The 18,785-nt window shown below is 39.6% G+C and overlaps 1 protein-coding gene across 1 annotated transcript in view; it reads left to right on the top strand.

Annotated features, from left to right (window-relative positions):
- The window catches only part of LOC126355176 (2-oxoglutarate and iron-dependent oxygenase domain-containing protein 3-like), a 45,922-nt gene that overhangs the window by 19,134 nt on the left and 8,003 nt on the right, over nucleotides 1–18,785 (top strand). The window contains exon 4 of the mRNA XM_050005388.1: nucleotides 1,125–1,278. Coding sequence (XP_049861345.1) covers nucleotides 1,125–1,278 — 154 coding nt within the window. The remainder of the gene's footprint in view (nucleotides 1–1,124; nucleotides 1,279–18,785) is intronic.

Genomic DNA, 18,785 nt, shown 5'->3' with positions numbered 1-18,785 from the left:
CACCAGTAATGATACAGAATAGAAATGGTCAGTGTTGTTCAAGAACCAGTTGATGACGAGCAAGCAGAAATGCAAATGTTTGCACAGAAATCCACCCACTGATTTTTGTGGTTTTGGTTTAGAGCATTCGGCACCCATACATTTGATTTCAGAACCTTTGCCGTTGCATGCAAATGTTGCACGATGGAACGATCACAGTTCATCGCATTTGCCAGTTCTCGAGTTGACTGATGTGGATCATTGTGGATTAATACATTTAAACAATCTTCATCAAACTCTGAAGGTATTCTTGACTGTGGAGAATCACTAATGTTAAAACAAATCCTCCTTACAATGAGTAAACCAGTGGCATTATCCCCATACACAGCACAAATCTCTATAGCTGCGTCCACTGCTGTCAGTCTTCTATTGAACTCAGGTAGAAGAATATGTTGGAAATGTTTAGACTTTTTCACTTGGCACTCCATTTTCTAGCCTCCACAGCTCTACTCACTATCTCCAAATGACAATATGTAAATCAATAATTAAACCCATAGCAAATCTAGTACCAACAGGCAAAACAAAAATGCTGTGAACTTATGCACCAACTTCATATTTTGTATGCTGAAAACACAACTCACCATAATTTAGCAATTACAGTAAATATAAACTGAAGTTTAATGACTGTCTCCTGTGTCACGAAGTAACAGTAAAATGCTCTGAAGTGCTTCCCAGAGCAGTTTTATTGTTGAATTCATGTCTCATTTTCTGAATCTTTTATACCAGTTGTGAAGGGTGGTAGGAAACCAAAGAAAGCTGTATTACTTTCCGGAATTATTGTTTGTTTGTGTGCTTTATGAGTAAAATCCCTGTAGTTGGTTAGAGATGTTATTGAGGAGAGCTCAATATGATCAACAGTGAAAAGATATTACTAGCTGTAGAGGCAAAGCATGAGCATGAGAAAGGATAAGTGCAAAGTGTAGAAGAGACAATGCCCTATTTTTCCCCTCATTAATTATAATTATGTCCTGTAACATTTTACATCTTGTGTTTTGTAGTTTGCTTTCAGAATTTTATACGACCCATTCTAAATGCTTATTGCATCCTATATTAAAATTTAATTAGTGCTAACTGTCTCATTTTAGAATTGTGAAATTAAAGATCCAGCAAGCTGTTGCATATCATTTCGGTTTGGACTACACTGCAATCCATTTAACACATCCCACATTCTTTTCTCGCCTGACTGATGCTCCTCCGAAGACTGTACATGATGAATATTGGCACCCACATGTGGATAAGGTGAGTTGTGTTGAATGTGTTAACAATCTGAAATCTTCAGTGGACTGGTGCAGTTAAAGTATATTTAACAGTTCATACATGAAATATGTGTAAATGGTGGTGATACTTTTTCCAAAAGGGGTCTGATATATGCATTTAAATTGTGTTAATGTGCATTTATTATATGTAAATATATAATGAAGGGCAAGTCTCTGGAGTGAATCTTCATTCTGCAGCATTGTGTACGCTGTTTTGAAACTTATTGGGCCCGATTAAAACAGTGTGGGGCACTGGGTAACTCAGTCAGTAAGAGCATATCTTGCGAAAGTCAAGGTTCGATTCCTGGTGCAGCACACCACTTTAATATACCATGGAAATTTCAATAGGCTTCTGATTTAAAATAACAAGAGTGCAAGAATGCACAGGTTTCTGTGGCAAATAGGCATGTTGCAGTTCTTTGGACAAAATCCAGTGTGATCTTAATAAGAACTTCTTTATTACAAAAGAATGAACTACTTTTGTGAAAAAATCTTGTACTAAGCTATTTCATAATTGTCCTAAATTGGTTTCCTTAAAAAGAATGCAGCTAAGTTGTTTGCCTGTCCTTGCACTGTCTGAGATTCTGCTACATTTCTAACAAACTTGAGGTCAATAGGATGTTAAGTTCTAATGTTACTAGTTTGTGCTTGTAACTTTTTCTTTCCTTTTTTCATGATCTGCTAATGTGTATAATGTTAAACATCAGATAACAAGAATGTTCAATTAATGAAAGCTGAAATGTATTTTGGGGGAATTCTAAAATTGATTTGATTTCATCAGTGTAAACATGGATGCCTCTTTGAACACTGATAGAATGCAAAATAAAATTGTAGTAGCTGGGCTGGCTTATGTAGTACTTTTTTTCAATACAGTATAGCTCATAAAATTAGTTGTGTAGGAATGTTTATTGGGGACATTTTCACGAGAGCTGCCAAAAATTGAAACTGAGTGATATAGCATAGTTGTTGAGGCATTTAATTATCTCAAAATTAATTTGCTGAATGCAAATCTTCGACATCAGCTGCACTAGGTGTAAATCTACTACCCAGTAGTGAGATATGAAAATTTCTGCAGGACCAGGACTCGAACTCGGATTTCCTGTTTACTGTGAGTGTTCACCTTAACAACTTCAGCTATCCGTCACCCTCTTTACATTTTTATATCGTAGTCCACTGAATTCATTACCTAATGCTCACAGTGTTACTTGGATTCCTGCAACACGGAGAATGAGACAATGAGGAGTCGATACCAATGTTGTTGTCATCACGTGTCTGCATGGGCTTGTAATATTTACTTGTATGTCTGAAAGAACAGACAGACATTTGAAGATGTGACAAGAAGAACAGCCTCTGACAGTTACGTATGTCACACATAATTTCATTTCATCTGTACATCTCGATGTATCTGATATCTGAAGATTGGTTATCTGGAAAAGCATAATTTTAAAGTCATTCATTCATCAGTGGATGATGTTTTAGTAAGAGACCTATTCAGCATTTGTGCAGTACTGTTCCAACAGTGTAGATGGGTGGGTCTAGAAGGCAGTATGGTCGAGATGCCTGCAGTTCACCACACAAGGCATGGCTGCAGTGTTGTGGTGGCAGGTGTCAAACATTGATCCATCATGGGAACAGTACATGGAATAATTCCTTCAGAACCACGAGCACAGTGGTGGAGAGGCTGGCCTCGGCTGGCGATGTGTGCTGATGTCAATAGCAGCCCCTCGTATAGACAGGGTGTGGTGTTTTCCCTCAGGCAGTGGCATCAGCTGGTGGAACGGTGTAGTCAGTACAGTAGTCGAGGTGAAGACGTACAGGTGTGGGTGACAGCTAGTGGTTGACAGAAAATGTTGGCCTTGGCAGCTGGTGTCGTTATGGTGCTTGACGAGAAGCACGGGGGACAGACGGAGTCGAGCTGCAGCCTGCAGCATGGATAATGGCAGGTGGCAATGAGCAGAAGTAGCGGCTATACACGCAGGTTGTGATGGCTGGGCGTCTGTATGACCGAGGCTTGAACCCTGGCCTGCCAGGGAGGTGATAAGCAGTGGGTGCCCTACTGGTGAAAAGGTGACAAATCAGCAACGTCCAGACTTAACACAAGCAGCAGCCGGCGGCTAGTGAAGACAGAGTCCAATAATGGCAGATTTGAAGTGGTAGGAAGGTGTGTGGGGAGTGGAAAGGTAATGGGACTACCAATAAAGTATTCTTTAACCACAATTTATTATTGAAAACAACTAAAATGTTTACAGTGAGGAAACACAAAGATCTAGAGCCAATACTTGAAATGCTTGTAAGTAAAGAGGTTATTAAAAAAACAACATAGTTGCCCCACATGGGAGCGTCCAAATGGAATTACCAAACTATTCAAATACTCAGTACTTGCTACCAAATTGTTAATCAGCCTGTGGTATTACTCGTTAACAGAAAAATTCAGGAAATGAATTGACTACACTTGTTGTTGTTGTTGTTGTTGTTGTTGTCTTCAGTCCTGAGACTGGTTTGATGCAGCTCTCCATGCTGCTCTATCCTGTGCAAGCTTCTTCATCTCCCCGTACTTACTGCAACCTACATCCTTCTGAATCTGCTTAGTATATTCATCTCTTGGTCTCCCTCTATGATTTTTACCCTCCACACTGCACTCGAATACTAAATTTGTGATCCCTTGATGTCTCAGAACATGTCCTACCAACCGGTCCCTTCTTCTTGTCAAGTTGTGCCACAAACTCCTCTTCTCCCCAATTCTATTCAGTACCTCCTCATTAGTTATGTGATCTACACATCTAACCTTCAGCATTCTTCTGTAGCTCCACATTCTGAAAGCTTCTATTCTCTTCTTGTCCAAAGTATTTATCGTCCATGTTTCACTACCATACATGGCTACACTCCGTACAAATACTTTCAGAAATGACTTCCTGACACTTAAATCTATACTTGATGTTAACAAATTTCTCTTCTTCAGAAACGCTTTTCCTTGCCATTGCCAGTCTACATTTTATATCCTCTCTACTTCGACCATTGTCAGTTATTTTGCTCCCCAAATAGCAAAACTCCTATACTACTTTAAGTGTCTCATTTCCTAATACAATTCCCTCAGCATCACCAGACTTAATTCGACTACATCCCATTATCCTTGTTTTGCTTTTGTTGATGTTCATCTTATATCCTCCTTTCAAGACACTTGTCCATTCCGTTCAACTGCTCTTCCAAGTCCTTTGCTGTCTCTGACAGAATTACGATGTCATCGGCAAACCTCAACGTTTTTATTTCTTCTCCATGGTCTTTAATACCTACTCTGAATTTTTCTTTTGTTTACTGCTTGCTCAATATACAGATTCAATAACATCAGGGACAGGCTACAACTCTGTCTCACTCCCTTCCCAACCGCTGCTTCCCTTTCATGCCCCTCGACTCTTATAACTGCCATCTGGTTTCTGTACAAATTGTAAATAGCCTTTCGCTCCCTGTATTTTACCCCTTCCACCTTTAGAATTTGAAAGAGAGTATTCCAGTCAACATTGTCAAAAGCTTTCTCTAAGTCTACAAATGCTAGAAATGTAGGTTTGCCTTTCCTTAATCTAGCTTCTAAGATAAGTCGTAAGGTCAGTATTGCCTCACGTGTTCCAACATTTTTACGGAATCCAAACTGATCTTCCCCAAGGTCGGCTTCTACCAGTTTTTCCATTCGTCTGTAAATAATTCACGTTAGTATTTTGCAGCTGTGACTTATTAAACTGGTATTTCGGTAATTTTCTCATCTGTAAACACCTGCTTTCTTTGGGATTGGAATTATTATATTCTTCTTGAAGTCTGAAGGTATTTCGCCTGTCTCATACATCTTGCTCACCAGATGTTAGAGTTTTGTCATGACTGGCTCTCCCAAGGCCGTCAGTAGTTCTAATGTAATGTTGTCTACTCCCGGGTCCTTGTTTCGACTCGGGTCTTTCAGTGCTCTGTCAAACTCTTCACACAGTATCATATCTCCCATTTCATCTTCATGTACATCTTCTTCCATTTCCATAACATTGTCCTCAAGTACATCGCCCTTGTATAGACCATCTATATACTCCTTCCACCTTTCTGCTTTCTCTTCTTTGCTTAGAACTGGGTTTCCATCTGAGCTCTTGATATTCATACAAGTGGCTCTCTTTTCTCTAAAGGTCTCTTTAATTTTCCTGTAGGCAGTATCTATCTTGCCCCCATTGAGATAAGCCTCTACATCCTTACATTTGTCCTCTAGCCATCCCTGCTTAGCCTCTTTGCACTTCCTGTCGATCTCATTTTCGAGACGTTTGTATTCCTTTTTGCCTGTTTCATTTACTGCATTTTTATATTTTCTCCTTTCATCAATTAAATTCAATATTTCTTCTGTTACCCAAGGATTTCTACTATCCCTCGTCTTTTTACCTACTTGACCCTCTGCTACCCATTCTTCTTCTACTGTATTTCTTTCCCCCATTCCTGTCAATTGTTCCCTTATGCTCTCCCTGAAACTCTGTACAACCTCCGGTTTAGTCAGTTTATCCAGGTCCCATCTCCTTAAATCCCCACCTTTGTGCAGTTTCTTCAGTTTTAATCTACAGTTCATAACCAATAGATTTTGGTCAGAGTCCACATCTGCCCCTGGAAATGTCTTACAATTTAAAACCTGGTTCCTAAATCTCTGTCTTACCATTATATAATCTATCTGATACCTTCTGGTATATCCAGGATTCTTCCATGTGTACAACCTTCTTTTATGGTTCTTGAACCAAGTGTTAGCTATGATTAAATTTTGCTCTGGGCAAAATTCTACCAGGCGGCTTTCTCTTTCATCTCTGTTTCCCAATCCATATTCACCCACTATGTTTCCTTCTCTGCCTTTTCCTACTCTCGAATTCCAGTCACCCATGACTATTAAATTTTCGTCTCTCTTCGCTACCTGAATAATTTCTTTTATCTCATAATACATTTCATCAATTTCTTCATCATCTGCAGAGCTAGTCGACTTATAAACTTGTACTACTGTAGTAGGCATGGGCTTTGTGTCTATCTTGGCCACAATAATGCGTTCACTATGCTGTTGGTAGTAGCTTACACGCACTCCTATTTTTTTTATTAATTATTAAACCTACTCCTGCATTACCCCTGTTTGATTTTGTATTTATAACCCTGTATTCACCTGACCAAAAGTCTTGATCCTCCTGCCACCGAACTTCACTAATTCCCACTATATCTAACTTCAACCTATCCATTTCCCTTTTTAAATTTTGTAACCTACCTGCCCGATTAAGGGATCTGACATTCCACGCTCCGATCCGTAGAACGCCAGTTTTCTTTCTCCTGATAACGATGTCCTCTTGAGTAGTCCCCGCCCAGAGATCCGAATGGGGGACTATTTTACCTCCGGAATATTTTACCCAAGAGGACGCCATCATCATTTAACCATACAGTAAAGCTGCATGCCCTCGGGAAAAATTACGGCTGTAGTTTCCCCTTGCTTTCAGCCGTTCGCAGTACCAGCACAGCAAGGCCATTTTGGTTAGTGTTCAAAGGCCAGATCAGTCAATCATCCAGACTGTTGCCCCTGCAACTACTGAAAAGGCTGCTGCCCCTCTTCAGCAACCACCCGTTTGTCTGGTCTCTCAACAGATACCCCTCCGTTGTGGTTGTACCTACGGTATGGCCATCTGTATCGCTGAGGCACGCAAGCCTCCCCACCAACGGCAAGGTCTATGGTTCATGGGGGTACACTTAACAACTGCAAAATTGGCTTAAGGCCAAATAAAAGTTGTGTTCCATTGGTAAGAAAAAATAATTTAAACTTACAGGTAAGTGTGGTAAAAGTACCAGGTAGAAGCAATGAAAGTATAAACAGACAACTGCAGGTCAAGAACATCAGTTGATGAAATCAATAATTAAACTTAGCAATTACATAAATGGCTTATGACCCAATAACAAAACAAAATTTTTAGGTACTAAAATTTAGCAAACAAGGAATGTCAAAACTTTTCTAAAACGAAAATATATGTAGGATAACTGAATTAATGGCCGGGGGCCATACAACAAGCTTTACAAATGGTGATGGTGCTTTAGGATTTGCCTGAAATTTTGGTAATACACATGAAGTTCATAAGTAACTTCGCAGTGACCTATAGGCACAATGTCCAAGCGTAATAGTAGGCTGAAAAAGTGAGGTGCTAAAGGTCACCTATAGGCAGTGTTATTTTTTTCACTGTAAATAAACAAATGAGCAAATAGTTATCAAGCAGTCAACTACTTCATGAAAATAGCAAATGACTTGTAACACATGCTGGATGTGCCAGCTGCCTTACCAAAATGGATCTTTTTTCATTGATATATCACAAAATCTGTTTGCCGTTTGTCATTGGATCAACTAAGGCACTAGGTCTGTGATGAATAACGCAGTGAGTAACGGCTAATCTCTCTTGTAACATACAAATATAGACAGAATTAAAGACTATTTTAGTTAAATTTAAAATCAGTGCGTAAAATAAGTTTGACAAGAACTCAAAGCATTGAACAGTAAACTAACAAAATAAAGGCAATTGGGGAAGCACTAAGCCATAAGCAGTATTCTTATGGAATGTCAGAACCATGAAAAGGCTTATGAACTTTGAATAAACACTATTCATAAAATGCCAAACACTAGATACATATGTAAGGCAGGCAGCTTATGGTCAATCTTAGTAGTAACTGCCTTGAACACCGCTTAAATAAAATACAAAACACCTTGAAGAAAACTGGAAAACATGACACACAAGAACAGTGTAAGTAATCTACAGAATGATATAACAGAAAGCAATTCTTGTGCAGACTACATCAAAATTGGAAATTTAATGCACATTCACCACAAATTTTGAGTACATGCCTAGCACCAAAACACAATGCCAGACTGGAGTAATGACTGAAGTATCAAGCTGGCATGAAAGCAACCAGGATGCAGTTGTTCACTTGTAGGTTAAGAACAAAATTAATACTTGTTACCAATAGGTTACCATAGCCCAAGGCATGGAGTGGCATGATTTGTCAAGCAGGCTTGCTTCCTTGAGAGGTTAAGTAGCTGACAGCTAAATTCCCAAAGAGGATGATGGCTCTGATAATACTCCACAGCCAGGCCACAACCTTCCAGCTACATTCGGCCAAAGGGAGTGCTCACACATCCTTGGAAAGAGCAGGCCTCCAACGCAGGCTCCGAACTGCCTACTGCTCCCCATCATTAATCGAGTGTGACCCTACCTCCACATCTGCCACTGCTGCGTGTGCTCCCTTCCAGCTAAGTGTCCTCTGGTCTCCCAGCAACTGGCTAGGCATGAACGCAGGGCAGATACAGTCAGTACTAGAATCTCAAAGACATTGTTCTTGTACGACTAAGATTGTTGACTCATCTCAAATTGACCATTTTCGGCTTCCCATCATATCTAGCAGCTGGTGATGCCTGCATAATGTCTGCCTGAATTATGCAGTATATATGCAAGCCAAGTCGACTAGTGTTTCTGAAACAACACTGCCCCTGGCTTCAGAGTATTTATAATCACTGGGAAATTGTGACTGTCCTGTTAGGTCAGTGCCCCACGAGGCCTTTCGGTGCTGTCATGTGTCATAATTAATTAGTCCCAGGTGGAAATTTCTGCAGTGTCAGTGTACTGAATATGGTTTCTTGCATACTGACTACATTTGCTTTCACAAGTGAGCCTAGTTATTAAGATGGCTTGCAGCACCCTCCATGTGATGTCATTATGTTGGGTCGATCGCAGAGTTGATTGCAAGAGTCATTTGCTTCGCCGGGTGGAACTGTGACAGAGCAGTAGGAAAAGAAAAAGAAAAAAAGAAAGCTGGTGCAGCAGTGGTGGAGGCTTTAGAAAATTGTAAACTAATGTAGGTAGTAATGTAAAATACTGGTGTACATTATCTAAATGTGACTCAGAGCTACCGTACTATGCATTTTATGGCACCAACCAGATGTGTTAAACCTTAATGTTACATTGTTCATACAGCAGTAACTATAGACTGAAAACAGTTAATTACTTAGCATCCATTTTCTGAACAATGGGTATGTATTTTGAAAATTCAGAACAGGGCAAAGGCGCAACAGTGTCTGTGATGGCCCAGTGTCTGCAATTCAGTAACATGGACATTGTCAGATGAGCTGCTGTAAAAGCATATAGTGAAGATCAGTCATAATATTTAATAACTAGGGTTGCCTTAGGTTCTGAAAATTAGGGAAATTTGAAATAAAACAAAAGAAAAACACTGGAAAAATCCTGTTTTTGTTTCAGTAGATGAAATGGTTTGTTTACTGAGGTGTCATGCATTGTCACTGGTTGGTTGCAGCTGAATACATGTGTTGCTTCCTCACTCCCTCATCACTACTGCTTCTCTCCTTCCTCTCAGCTTACAGTCAGTGCTATCACCACTTCTTGTCACTAGCCTGGCAGCTGCCATCGAGAGGCAGGGAGGCGCGAGGAGTGGTTTGTCTTGATCTGATTCTCAGAGACTGTAGACGCAGTGGCTGGAGATGGTGGTCATGTGTGCATGTGTTGTGTGTGAGTGATTTGTGAACGTGTGTGTGTGTGTGTGTGCTCTCGTTTCCTGACAAAAGCTATGGCTGAGAATTTAGTTGTGAGAGTGTGATTGCCTTTTCTACGTGACTGTATATGGCTCAGCAATCATCTTTACAGTGAGTTGCTCCCTTCCTCATTATTGGATCAGAGTATTTGAACAAGTTATCTGTTACATGGATCTATCACCGTGGTCTCATTTCATCAACATTTTGCCTGTGGCTTGTGAATAGCGGGCCACACGAGTGGATTTCCGTGAGGGGCCAGACCCGCAGGCTACTTCTGCAGGTATCTGTGATGGATTGGGCCTACTAATCCGAAGACGTTCAGTTCCCACTAAAATGCGGGCCCTGCGCATTGGATCTAGTCTCAGCGATCTGCCCGCAGGTGTTCCTGTTTGTGTGTGGTGTAATGCAGCGGATATTCATTGTTTATCTGTGGACCAACGACTGCAGTGCTCCTCAGCAGGCCAGAGGCCATGGGCGATCAAGTTCAGGAATTGCGACTGTCTCATCTCACGTATGTTGTACAGTGTGGTGTTTTGTAGACATTTTATTTGTTCTAGTATATTTTGGCACTTCAGAAGTGGTTTATATGTTACAAAGTATGGATGATAAGAAGAAGAAAATTGTCAGTCACTGGCGGTTTGGATACTATGTATTCATATACACTGAAGTACCAAAGATACTGGTATAGGCATGTTTATTGAAATATGGAGATATGAAAACAGGCAGAATAGGGTGCTGCAGTCAGCAACACATCTCCAAGGTAGCGATGAAGTGGGGATTTTCCCATACGACCAATTCATGAGAATACCGTGAATATAAGAAATCCAGTAAAACATCAAATCTCTGACATCGCTGCAGCCGGAAAAAGATCCTGCAAGAACAGGACTGATGACGACTGAAGAGAATTGTTCAACATGACAGAAGTGCAACCCTTCCACAAATTGCTGCAAATTTCAATGCTGGGCCTTCAACAAGTGTCCGTGTGAACCATTCAACAAAATATCATCAATGTGGGCTTTCGGAGCCAAAGAATCCATGGACCCTGTGTGTCAGCAGGGGACTGTTCAAGCTGGTAGATGCTCTGTGACCGAGTGGACCGTGTGCAGTTGGAGTGATACGGGACCCCTGATGTGTCTAGAAACGACTATGACAGGTGACACGTACGTAAGCATCCTTTCTGATAACGTGCATCCATTCATGTCTGTTATGCATTCCGATGGACTTAGGCAATTTCAGCAGGACAATGGCACCCCCACACATCCAGAATAGCAGCAGAGTGGTTTCAGGAACAATCTTCTGAGTTTAAACACTTCCGCTGGCCACCAAACTCCCCAGTTGAGCATATCTGGTATGCCTTGCAACGTGCTGTTTGGCAGAAATCTCCACCCCTCGTACTCTTACAGATTTGTGGACAGCCCTAAGGATTTATGGCGTCAGTTCCCTCCAGCACTACTTCAGACATTAGTTGAGTCCATTCCACGTCGTATTGCGGCACTTCTGCATACTCTCGGAGGCGCTACATGATATTAGGCAGGTGTACCAGTTTTGTTGGCTCTTGCATTTTTCGAAAGAAAAATGACAAAAATCCTGTAAAATAATAGATATAACACAGTGGGTAATAACCAACAATAACAAACATAGCAGAACCAACATTTTATTGGCAGTCACTTACAGTGCTGGTTTACACAATCTTCCCCACCTTATATACTTTTTTCAAAAGGCCTACTTTTTCCAGAGGTTATTTCTGAAATCAGTGAAAGTATTTTAAATATCTCTTGCTGCTTCAAGGAAATGTGTATTTTTGTCACCAAACATGTTTCGTTTCATTGAAATAAAATAACATCAGTGGTCTTAATTAAACACATATATTATTTGGCCTGCTTTCTCCATATAAAAACAGTTGATTACAAAAGATGTTGATGTTAGGATTTAAGACTTTTGTTCACATCAGGAAACTCCATTTGCTTGCAGGTTCTTTTTAGGTATTTCCTTGTTTGCATTATTGGTTCTTGTACTGTAGCTGCATAGACAGATGGTCAACTTACATCTTAACTTACCACTGAGATCTTAAAATTTGTCACAGAAAAATGTTAAAATTTGTCTGGAAATCAGGCTTGACCTTAAACTTTTGCTACTGTTTTTGTTCGAAATAGTTGTCATAACATGGCACTACTCATGTGAACAGATATATTTACAGTTCACAGTAAGCTAAAAGTTTGGCAACTACTGGAAGGGCCTTCAAGGCTGGACTGGCCTGAGTGAATGAATCAGACAAAGAGGGTGCAACAGCTCCTGATCATGTCTCTGTCCTATTATTTTTCTTTTACATGGTTAAAACTGTGGTCTTGTGGTTACCATCCTTGACTGTTTGTAAAGTTCTGTGATCAACTGGAGTCACTGCTAAAATTTTAGTAAAACATTGTGCTGTGCCAAATAAAAAAAAACACAAAACAAAAATTTAAAAAAAATTAAAAAGAAAGAAGTAGTGTGGACTAAGAAAATGTGTGGAGTAGGATACGAAAAAAATGAATAAATTATGAAAGGATAGATTGCTGCTCACCATAAAGATGACCTGTTGAGTTGCAGACAGGGACAACAAAAAGACATCATAGCTTTCAGCCAAAGCCTCTTCAGCAAAGAAAACACACACACATTAACACAAGCAATTACATCTCATACACGCATGACTGCTACCTCTGGCTCGGATTCGAGTGCATGAGTGTGCACATGCGAGCACGCACTTTGCTGAGGAAGACTTTGGCCGAAAGCTATGACATGTAACTGCCTTTTCATTGTGCCTGTCTGCAACTCAACGGGTCACCTCTACTGTGAGGAGCACTATGTGGTTTTCTCAATATTGTATATATCCGACCTGGAGTTTCCATTGTTTGATACTGAAAAATAAAGTGGAAAAGTGTAGAGGATATGGAAATTTTTGTAGGCAGTAAAATATGAGCTAAGTAAAAACATTGGAGTTAGTCTGTTAAAGAGGAGTATGTAGTATATGGTATCCACTCAAGAACCTCTCATAGACAGCCCCGGGTCACTGGGAAATCCAGGAATTTCTTCATCTGAGAAAAACCAGGGAATTTTTTTAGAAGCCTTGGAATTTTTCATTGTTTTAATTTTCAGTTAAATTTTTGTGACTTTGACTGGTAATAACTGATATTGCAACAAAGAATTTTACTTTAGCCTGCTACTGCTGTGAAAAATAAAGCATAAATGAGAGAATAACACCAAAATAAACCTTTTGTAGCAAATAAAATGCATCATTTGCAACAGAACACAGTGCTTACCGTAAAATGAGGTGCATCCGACCAAAAACGGCAGTTTTTTTTTTTTTTTTAAATTTGTTCATTTACTGTTGTCATATCAGAATAAAAATTCAGTATGTTAATTTCATAACCTTAATAATGATATATTCATGTATTATGTTACTTTTAGTTTATAGTTGCAGTTATTATTTTAAGTTAATGTTGCTCAGTTTCACCCCCTCAGTTGGGGCGAATCCGATCATCATTGTATTTTCTATGCAGGAACGGGATCAGACTTCCAGTGGAGTGAATTCAACCAATATTTTGATTTTCAATAAATATGTTGCTGTATTTTCAAAAAAGTTTTACAATTACTAGACTAAAAAAATTTTTAAAAGCACATTAAACTTGAGATTTTTGCTATAGAAACACTTGCATTCACAAAATTTGACAAACAAATATTAATTTTTAGTTATTGTATGTCTTAATCAATGTAAAAAGTATTTACTCAATGCCATAATCCCCTCCCCCTTATAAAATAAATTTACCTCACCCTCTGTGTTCTGGAACAACTTTTTTTAATAATTTGGGCTCTTTCTACCTTAGTTGTCAGTTTCTGGAAAGACAAGATAAACATTACCGTCAAGAACTTTCTTTCTCAGAAATGTCATTTCATAGGTTTCATTAGGGATGCTTTCATTTTACCAATAAAAAACCTGAACCTTTTTTTTTTGTAGGAAATTTTACTATGGTGAGCAGTGCGGAGTGGCTGCACGGTTTGAGGCGCCATGTTACGGATTGCGCGGCCCCTCCCGCCTGAGGTTCTAGTCCTCCCACAGGCATGGGTGTGTGTGTGTGTTGTTCTTCGCATAAGTTAGTTTAAGTTGTGGTAAGTCTAGCAGTTTGGTCCCTTAGGCATTCACAGACATTTCTTGCTATGGTGAAATTCTTTTCTTTAAATTCATGCCAATCTTTATCCTTCCCCTTGTCCATTTCTTCATTTTCATTTGATGCGTGCTGTTCTAGATCACTGTTACATGTTCGGATAGGGACTCCCTGCTTGCAGCCCCGTCACTATAATTTTCATTGAAGTCCCTGGTAACAATTCCTTTTCCTGGAGTTAATGCTAAATGCTTTGCTTGGTGCAGCTACCCTTTTGTTTTATTAGAGCAAACTTGTTTCAATTGCATTTCAAAGGCTGCTACCCAAGAAACTTCTGATGATGAGCTGGTGCCATGTGCATTGTTATTGGTTGCTTCTGGAATCTGTGAAAATTTCCTGCTTTCTAAACCCAGATATTATATTTGATTTGGACTTTATAGCTATATTTTCAAAGGTTTTTTTCAACAGCCTAGGAAATTCAGATGTTGGCACCACTCCTCTATTCTTCCTTTTCCAATCATCTAGCACATTTCTCCAAGCAAATTTTAAAGATCTAAAAAAGGCCGTATCAAGTGTCTGACACAAATGCGTAGAATTAGATGGTAGAAGCACAAATTTTCATGTCCTGTTCCTGTCACAGTTTAATCACGTTATATGACAGATGACTCAAGAGACTGTCACTTGCCGGGCATAAGGCAAGACAATTTCAACAAACCATAATTCAAACATTGTTAACTCAAACCAACCACTTTGATTATGATTATAACTTGCACCAGTTATGGTACCTTCAGACCAAGTATTGTAGGGGTCTTTTGCCCTATAAAATGTGTATGGTGGGAGGACTGAGCCATCGGCAGCTGCTGCTATCATCACACTGATACTTTGCTTAGAACTATCTACTATCCTTTCATGATGTCCTGTGCCTCACTTCACTATTACTTTCACTTGTCCTGGATTGTCACAAAAGTTTATCTTGTCATAGTTTATTGTGTTGGAGGGAGGGACACCATTCAAGGTCACTCCAAAGTTTTTAAAATAATCAATCACTGTTTCTCGGGTAACTGCTGCCTTTGCCCCCCTCTTCAAATTTTCACTTCTTCTAACTGTTAACTCCTTATTTCTTTTGAGAAAAGATTTTACTCACAAATGCCCAGGTCGACTGTCACGAAATCGTTTTTAAACCCTCCCTGCTCAATTGAGATACGTCTCTACAATGTCTCTAACATCATCATTCCTCAAAGGAAGCACCCATTTTGCACAACACAATAATCCTTCAACCAGGCTTTTTTCCTCACTATTGGTTAACGCTGGTTGGCCACCTATTTTGTATTTGTATCTTTCCTTGAGTTTGTCATTTAATGTGGTATCTGCATATTGTTCTGAAGCTCACCAGATGCTTAATTTTCCTGATTTGACTGCTTTCACTGCATTTAGAGGAAATTTAGGTTTGTAGTTAGATTTCCATGTTGGTTCCAGATCCTTTGATATACTTGCATGATCGGATTCACTCTACATAAATGCAATTTTGTAATTAGGCCTGCATAGTGACTAAGCTGTATTATCAGTGAACAAAAATATGAAACTGTATCAGTTAAGGCGTTCATATGCAAGTAATAATATTGCAAATTACCAGTTACACTTCGGCAGTAACATGCACCAGCTGAAGTTTTGGCATTGTTGTGTTGATTACACAAGTGTAGCACAAGAATCACAAACCTACTGACAATGCGATCAGCTGGTTGCGTGCACTCCAACACGCTGTTGCCGTTGCTAGATTAATCAAGAATTCATGACAATGGTCAGCTACGATGTACTTGTTAAAATGCTATACTCAGTTATCCATACATGGAAAAGTCTTTAAATGATTGGATTGACACCCCCTGATCGGATTTACCTCATTTTATGGTACATAAGCTTCTGCCAACAGCAAAATGTGTCAAAGGCTTTAGGACAAAGACTACACAATACTTTGCAACAGTAAACTGCTTTCGACAAGCATGAAATCACATCTGATTACATTTCTCTAACAGCTTGCAGAAAAATTTTGCAAATGAGGGTTTGATAAGCATTAATTTCAAAGGAAATTTCCTTTTACACAGGAAGAATTACATTACGTGTGAGAAAGTGCAATGAATTACTTAAACCACGAAGCATTGACAGTGTAGGAAAAGACAGATTGCTACATACCGTAATGTAGCCATAGACAGGCACAATTACAAGACACTAGCATACAGCTTTCGGCCACAGCCTTCATCAGTAAAACACACACACACACACACACACACACACACACACACACACACACACACAAAACTGTCGACTTCAGTAGGTAGTGAAGCAGCCATTGAAATAAAGTGTGTTGTGTTCTGCTGCATGTTGTGTCACGGGGTGGTCTACTTTGCACTTGGCCACATTTTTTTGGTGACTGTTCATCCTGGTGGACAGCTGGTTGGTAGTCATACCAATATAAAAAGCTGTGTAATGGTTGCAGCAGAACTGGTGAATGACATGGCTGCTTTCACAGGTGGCCCTGCCCCTGATGGGATAGGATAAACCTGTGACAGAACTGGAATAGGAAGTGCAGGGTGGGTGGCAAGGGGTTTGGATTGGAAGTGGCATAGGGATGGACTGGTATGTTGTGAAGGTTGGGTGGGTGAAGGACCATCACTTTATGAGGGGTTAGAAGTATCTCACTTAGGATGTCCCTCATTTCAGGGCATGATGCTTGTCATAAATATTCAGCTGTGCTCCTAGAATACTGCCTAAACTCAGCCTTGGAAAACAAAATGCAAAAAAATTTGAAGACCAGTAAAAGGCATTAACGTTTCCCATTCATGTGTTCGCTTACTTAACAGTGATGTTGCTATTGGCTGATTGCATCAGGTGCCTTGAATACCTGCTATCATTGACTGGCAAGATTACTTGACATGAGCTGTGATTGGCTGACAAAAGCACGTAGCATCTCGATTTCAATGCTTCGGAAGCTACTATTGTATTTGGTGGAATTCATGTATATATTTTTATAATATGAAAGTGTGCAGTGTAAATGTTGCTGTGCTTCAAAGATCTTCCCAAAACATATTGTTGTTTGTTGGGTTTTGTATTGATAGATTAATACTGAAAACATGCGCTTGCACCAGGGTTACAGTGTATTTTCACATGGTAAAAGTGTATTTTTAGCTGAGAAGAAGTGTGTTTCTGACTGGGAAATCCAGGAAAAATTTGGGATTTTTTTACTTTCTTGTCTGCTTATACAATCACCCTTTAAAGAGTTGGGAATTCCAGCGAAAGCATCACATTACATTTACTCCCTTATGAAATTTGTTGTCAACAATCAGTTTCATTTGAAAACAATGGCAACATTCATAAATGTAATACCAAAAACATCAGATTTATATAAAGCAGCTCAAGAGTAATGAAAAAGACCGTCATGCTAATGGTCGGCTTGCTTCCAAATTTTTCACAAGGGAAGAATTACAATTGTAAACTGGCTGACACATTCCGTATTGCAGTGAGAGACCATAACTATGATCCATAGAACAAGTAAATAATAGAGCTGATCATCTAAGCCTTCAGGCTCACTCATAAGCTCATAGCTACCTTGTTGCATACTCACAGCCTTGAGGTGCAGTGGGATAGGATCCAATGATAAGCATCAGGCATGGCTAGCCTGTGAGTTTCATTGAACTCTTATGAAATGATTTCATAAATTCAGTATGATTATAGCAGGCAAAGTTTTGCTTCTAGGCACTTGCTCTACAAACGAATTGCATGGCCACTTTCTGGTACTGTGGCATTAGTCAACAAGAGAGCAATAAATCTAAATATTATGATGATGAAATAATGTATTCCTTAAATGTGTGTGCTAGACAGCACAAAAATGTCCGTGGCTGAAATTTGAATTATCTGCCTTGTTATACAGGAGCCAATAGCATTAAAAGCTGTACAGATCCACCTGTAAAAAAATGTAATTTGAGGGTTGTAGAAAGGTTAACACCTTTTTCAACACTTGTTAGCATAACTATACACCCCATAAAACCATGCAAGAACACTGTGCTGCATCATTTGTAGCATTGCGGACCTACTAAAGGCACTTAGTTTATTGCATTGATAGCTCAGTGTCATAGTTGGCAGTCTAGCCGGCAACTGCCTGCAACAAGGTTTTTTTTGTGTTACTGCATTAATTTGTTTAATTAGTAGAAATCACAAAATTAATAGAATGAACGGTTCAAACTTCTTATTAAAATGTTTCCACCCTTCAAATAGGCACAGCATGTTGGTTCTTTACCACTTGATATCCCGTAAGAGACTTTCAACTTCAATGATTGTCAGCAGTCAGTGAGAAAGGAGGCTGTGAGGTGGGCAATAAATCTCTCATTAACTGCCACCTTGTCTCACGCATTTAGTGTTACATTGCAGAGATCATCAAGGGTTCTTGGTGTAAGGTCAGGCCAGTTTTCTTGCAGATCTGTTTTGTCTCTGCCCATGCGTTTTCAGTAGGGTTCACGTCTGTTGCAAACAGGAGGCAATCAAGAAGAGAAATCCCATCTATTCTGCAGATCACTTGTGCACCGTTGCTGATGTGTGTGTAGGTGAATGGTCCTGCTGGAAAAAGGTTACTCCCTCAGGATGTAGTTGTCATACTGATGGGAGAATAACATTTATCATAATATGGGTGTACTGGAAGACATCACATTGACCAATTATTCTGTGTAGCATTCCAAACCCACAGGAACACATTGAAGCCTCATACCGCCACAGACACATGGTCATTGCGAGATAACTCAC

Source organism: Schistocerca gregaria, chromosome 3, assembly GCF_023897955.1.
Source record: "Schistocerca gregaria isolate iqSchGreg1 chromosome 3, iqSchGreg1.2, whole genome shotgun sequence".
Taxonomy (NCBI): Eukaryota; Metazoa; Arthropoda; class Insecta; order Orthoptera; family Acrididae; genus Schistocerca; species Schistocerca gregaria.
This window is presented reverse-complemented; position numbering and strand designations above follow the sequence as displayed.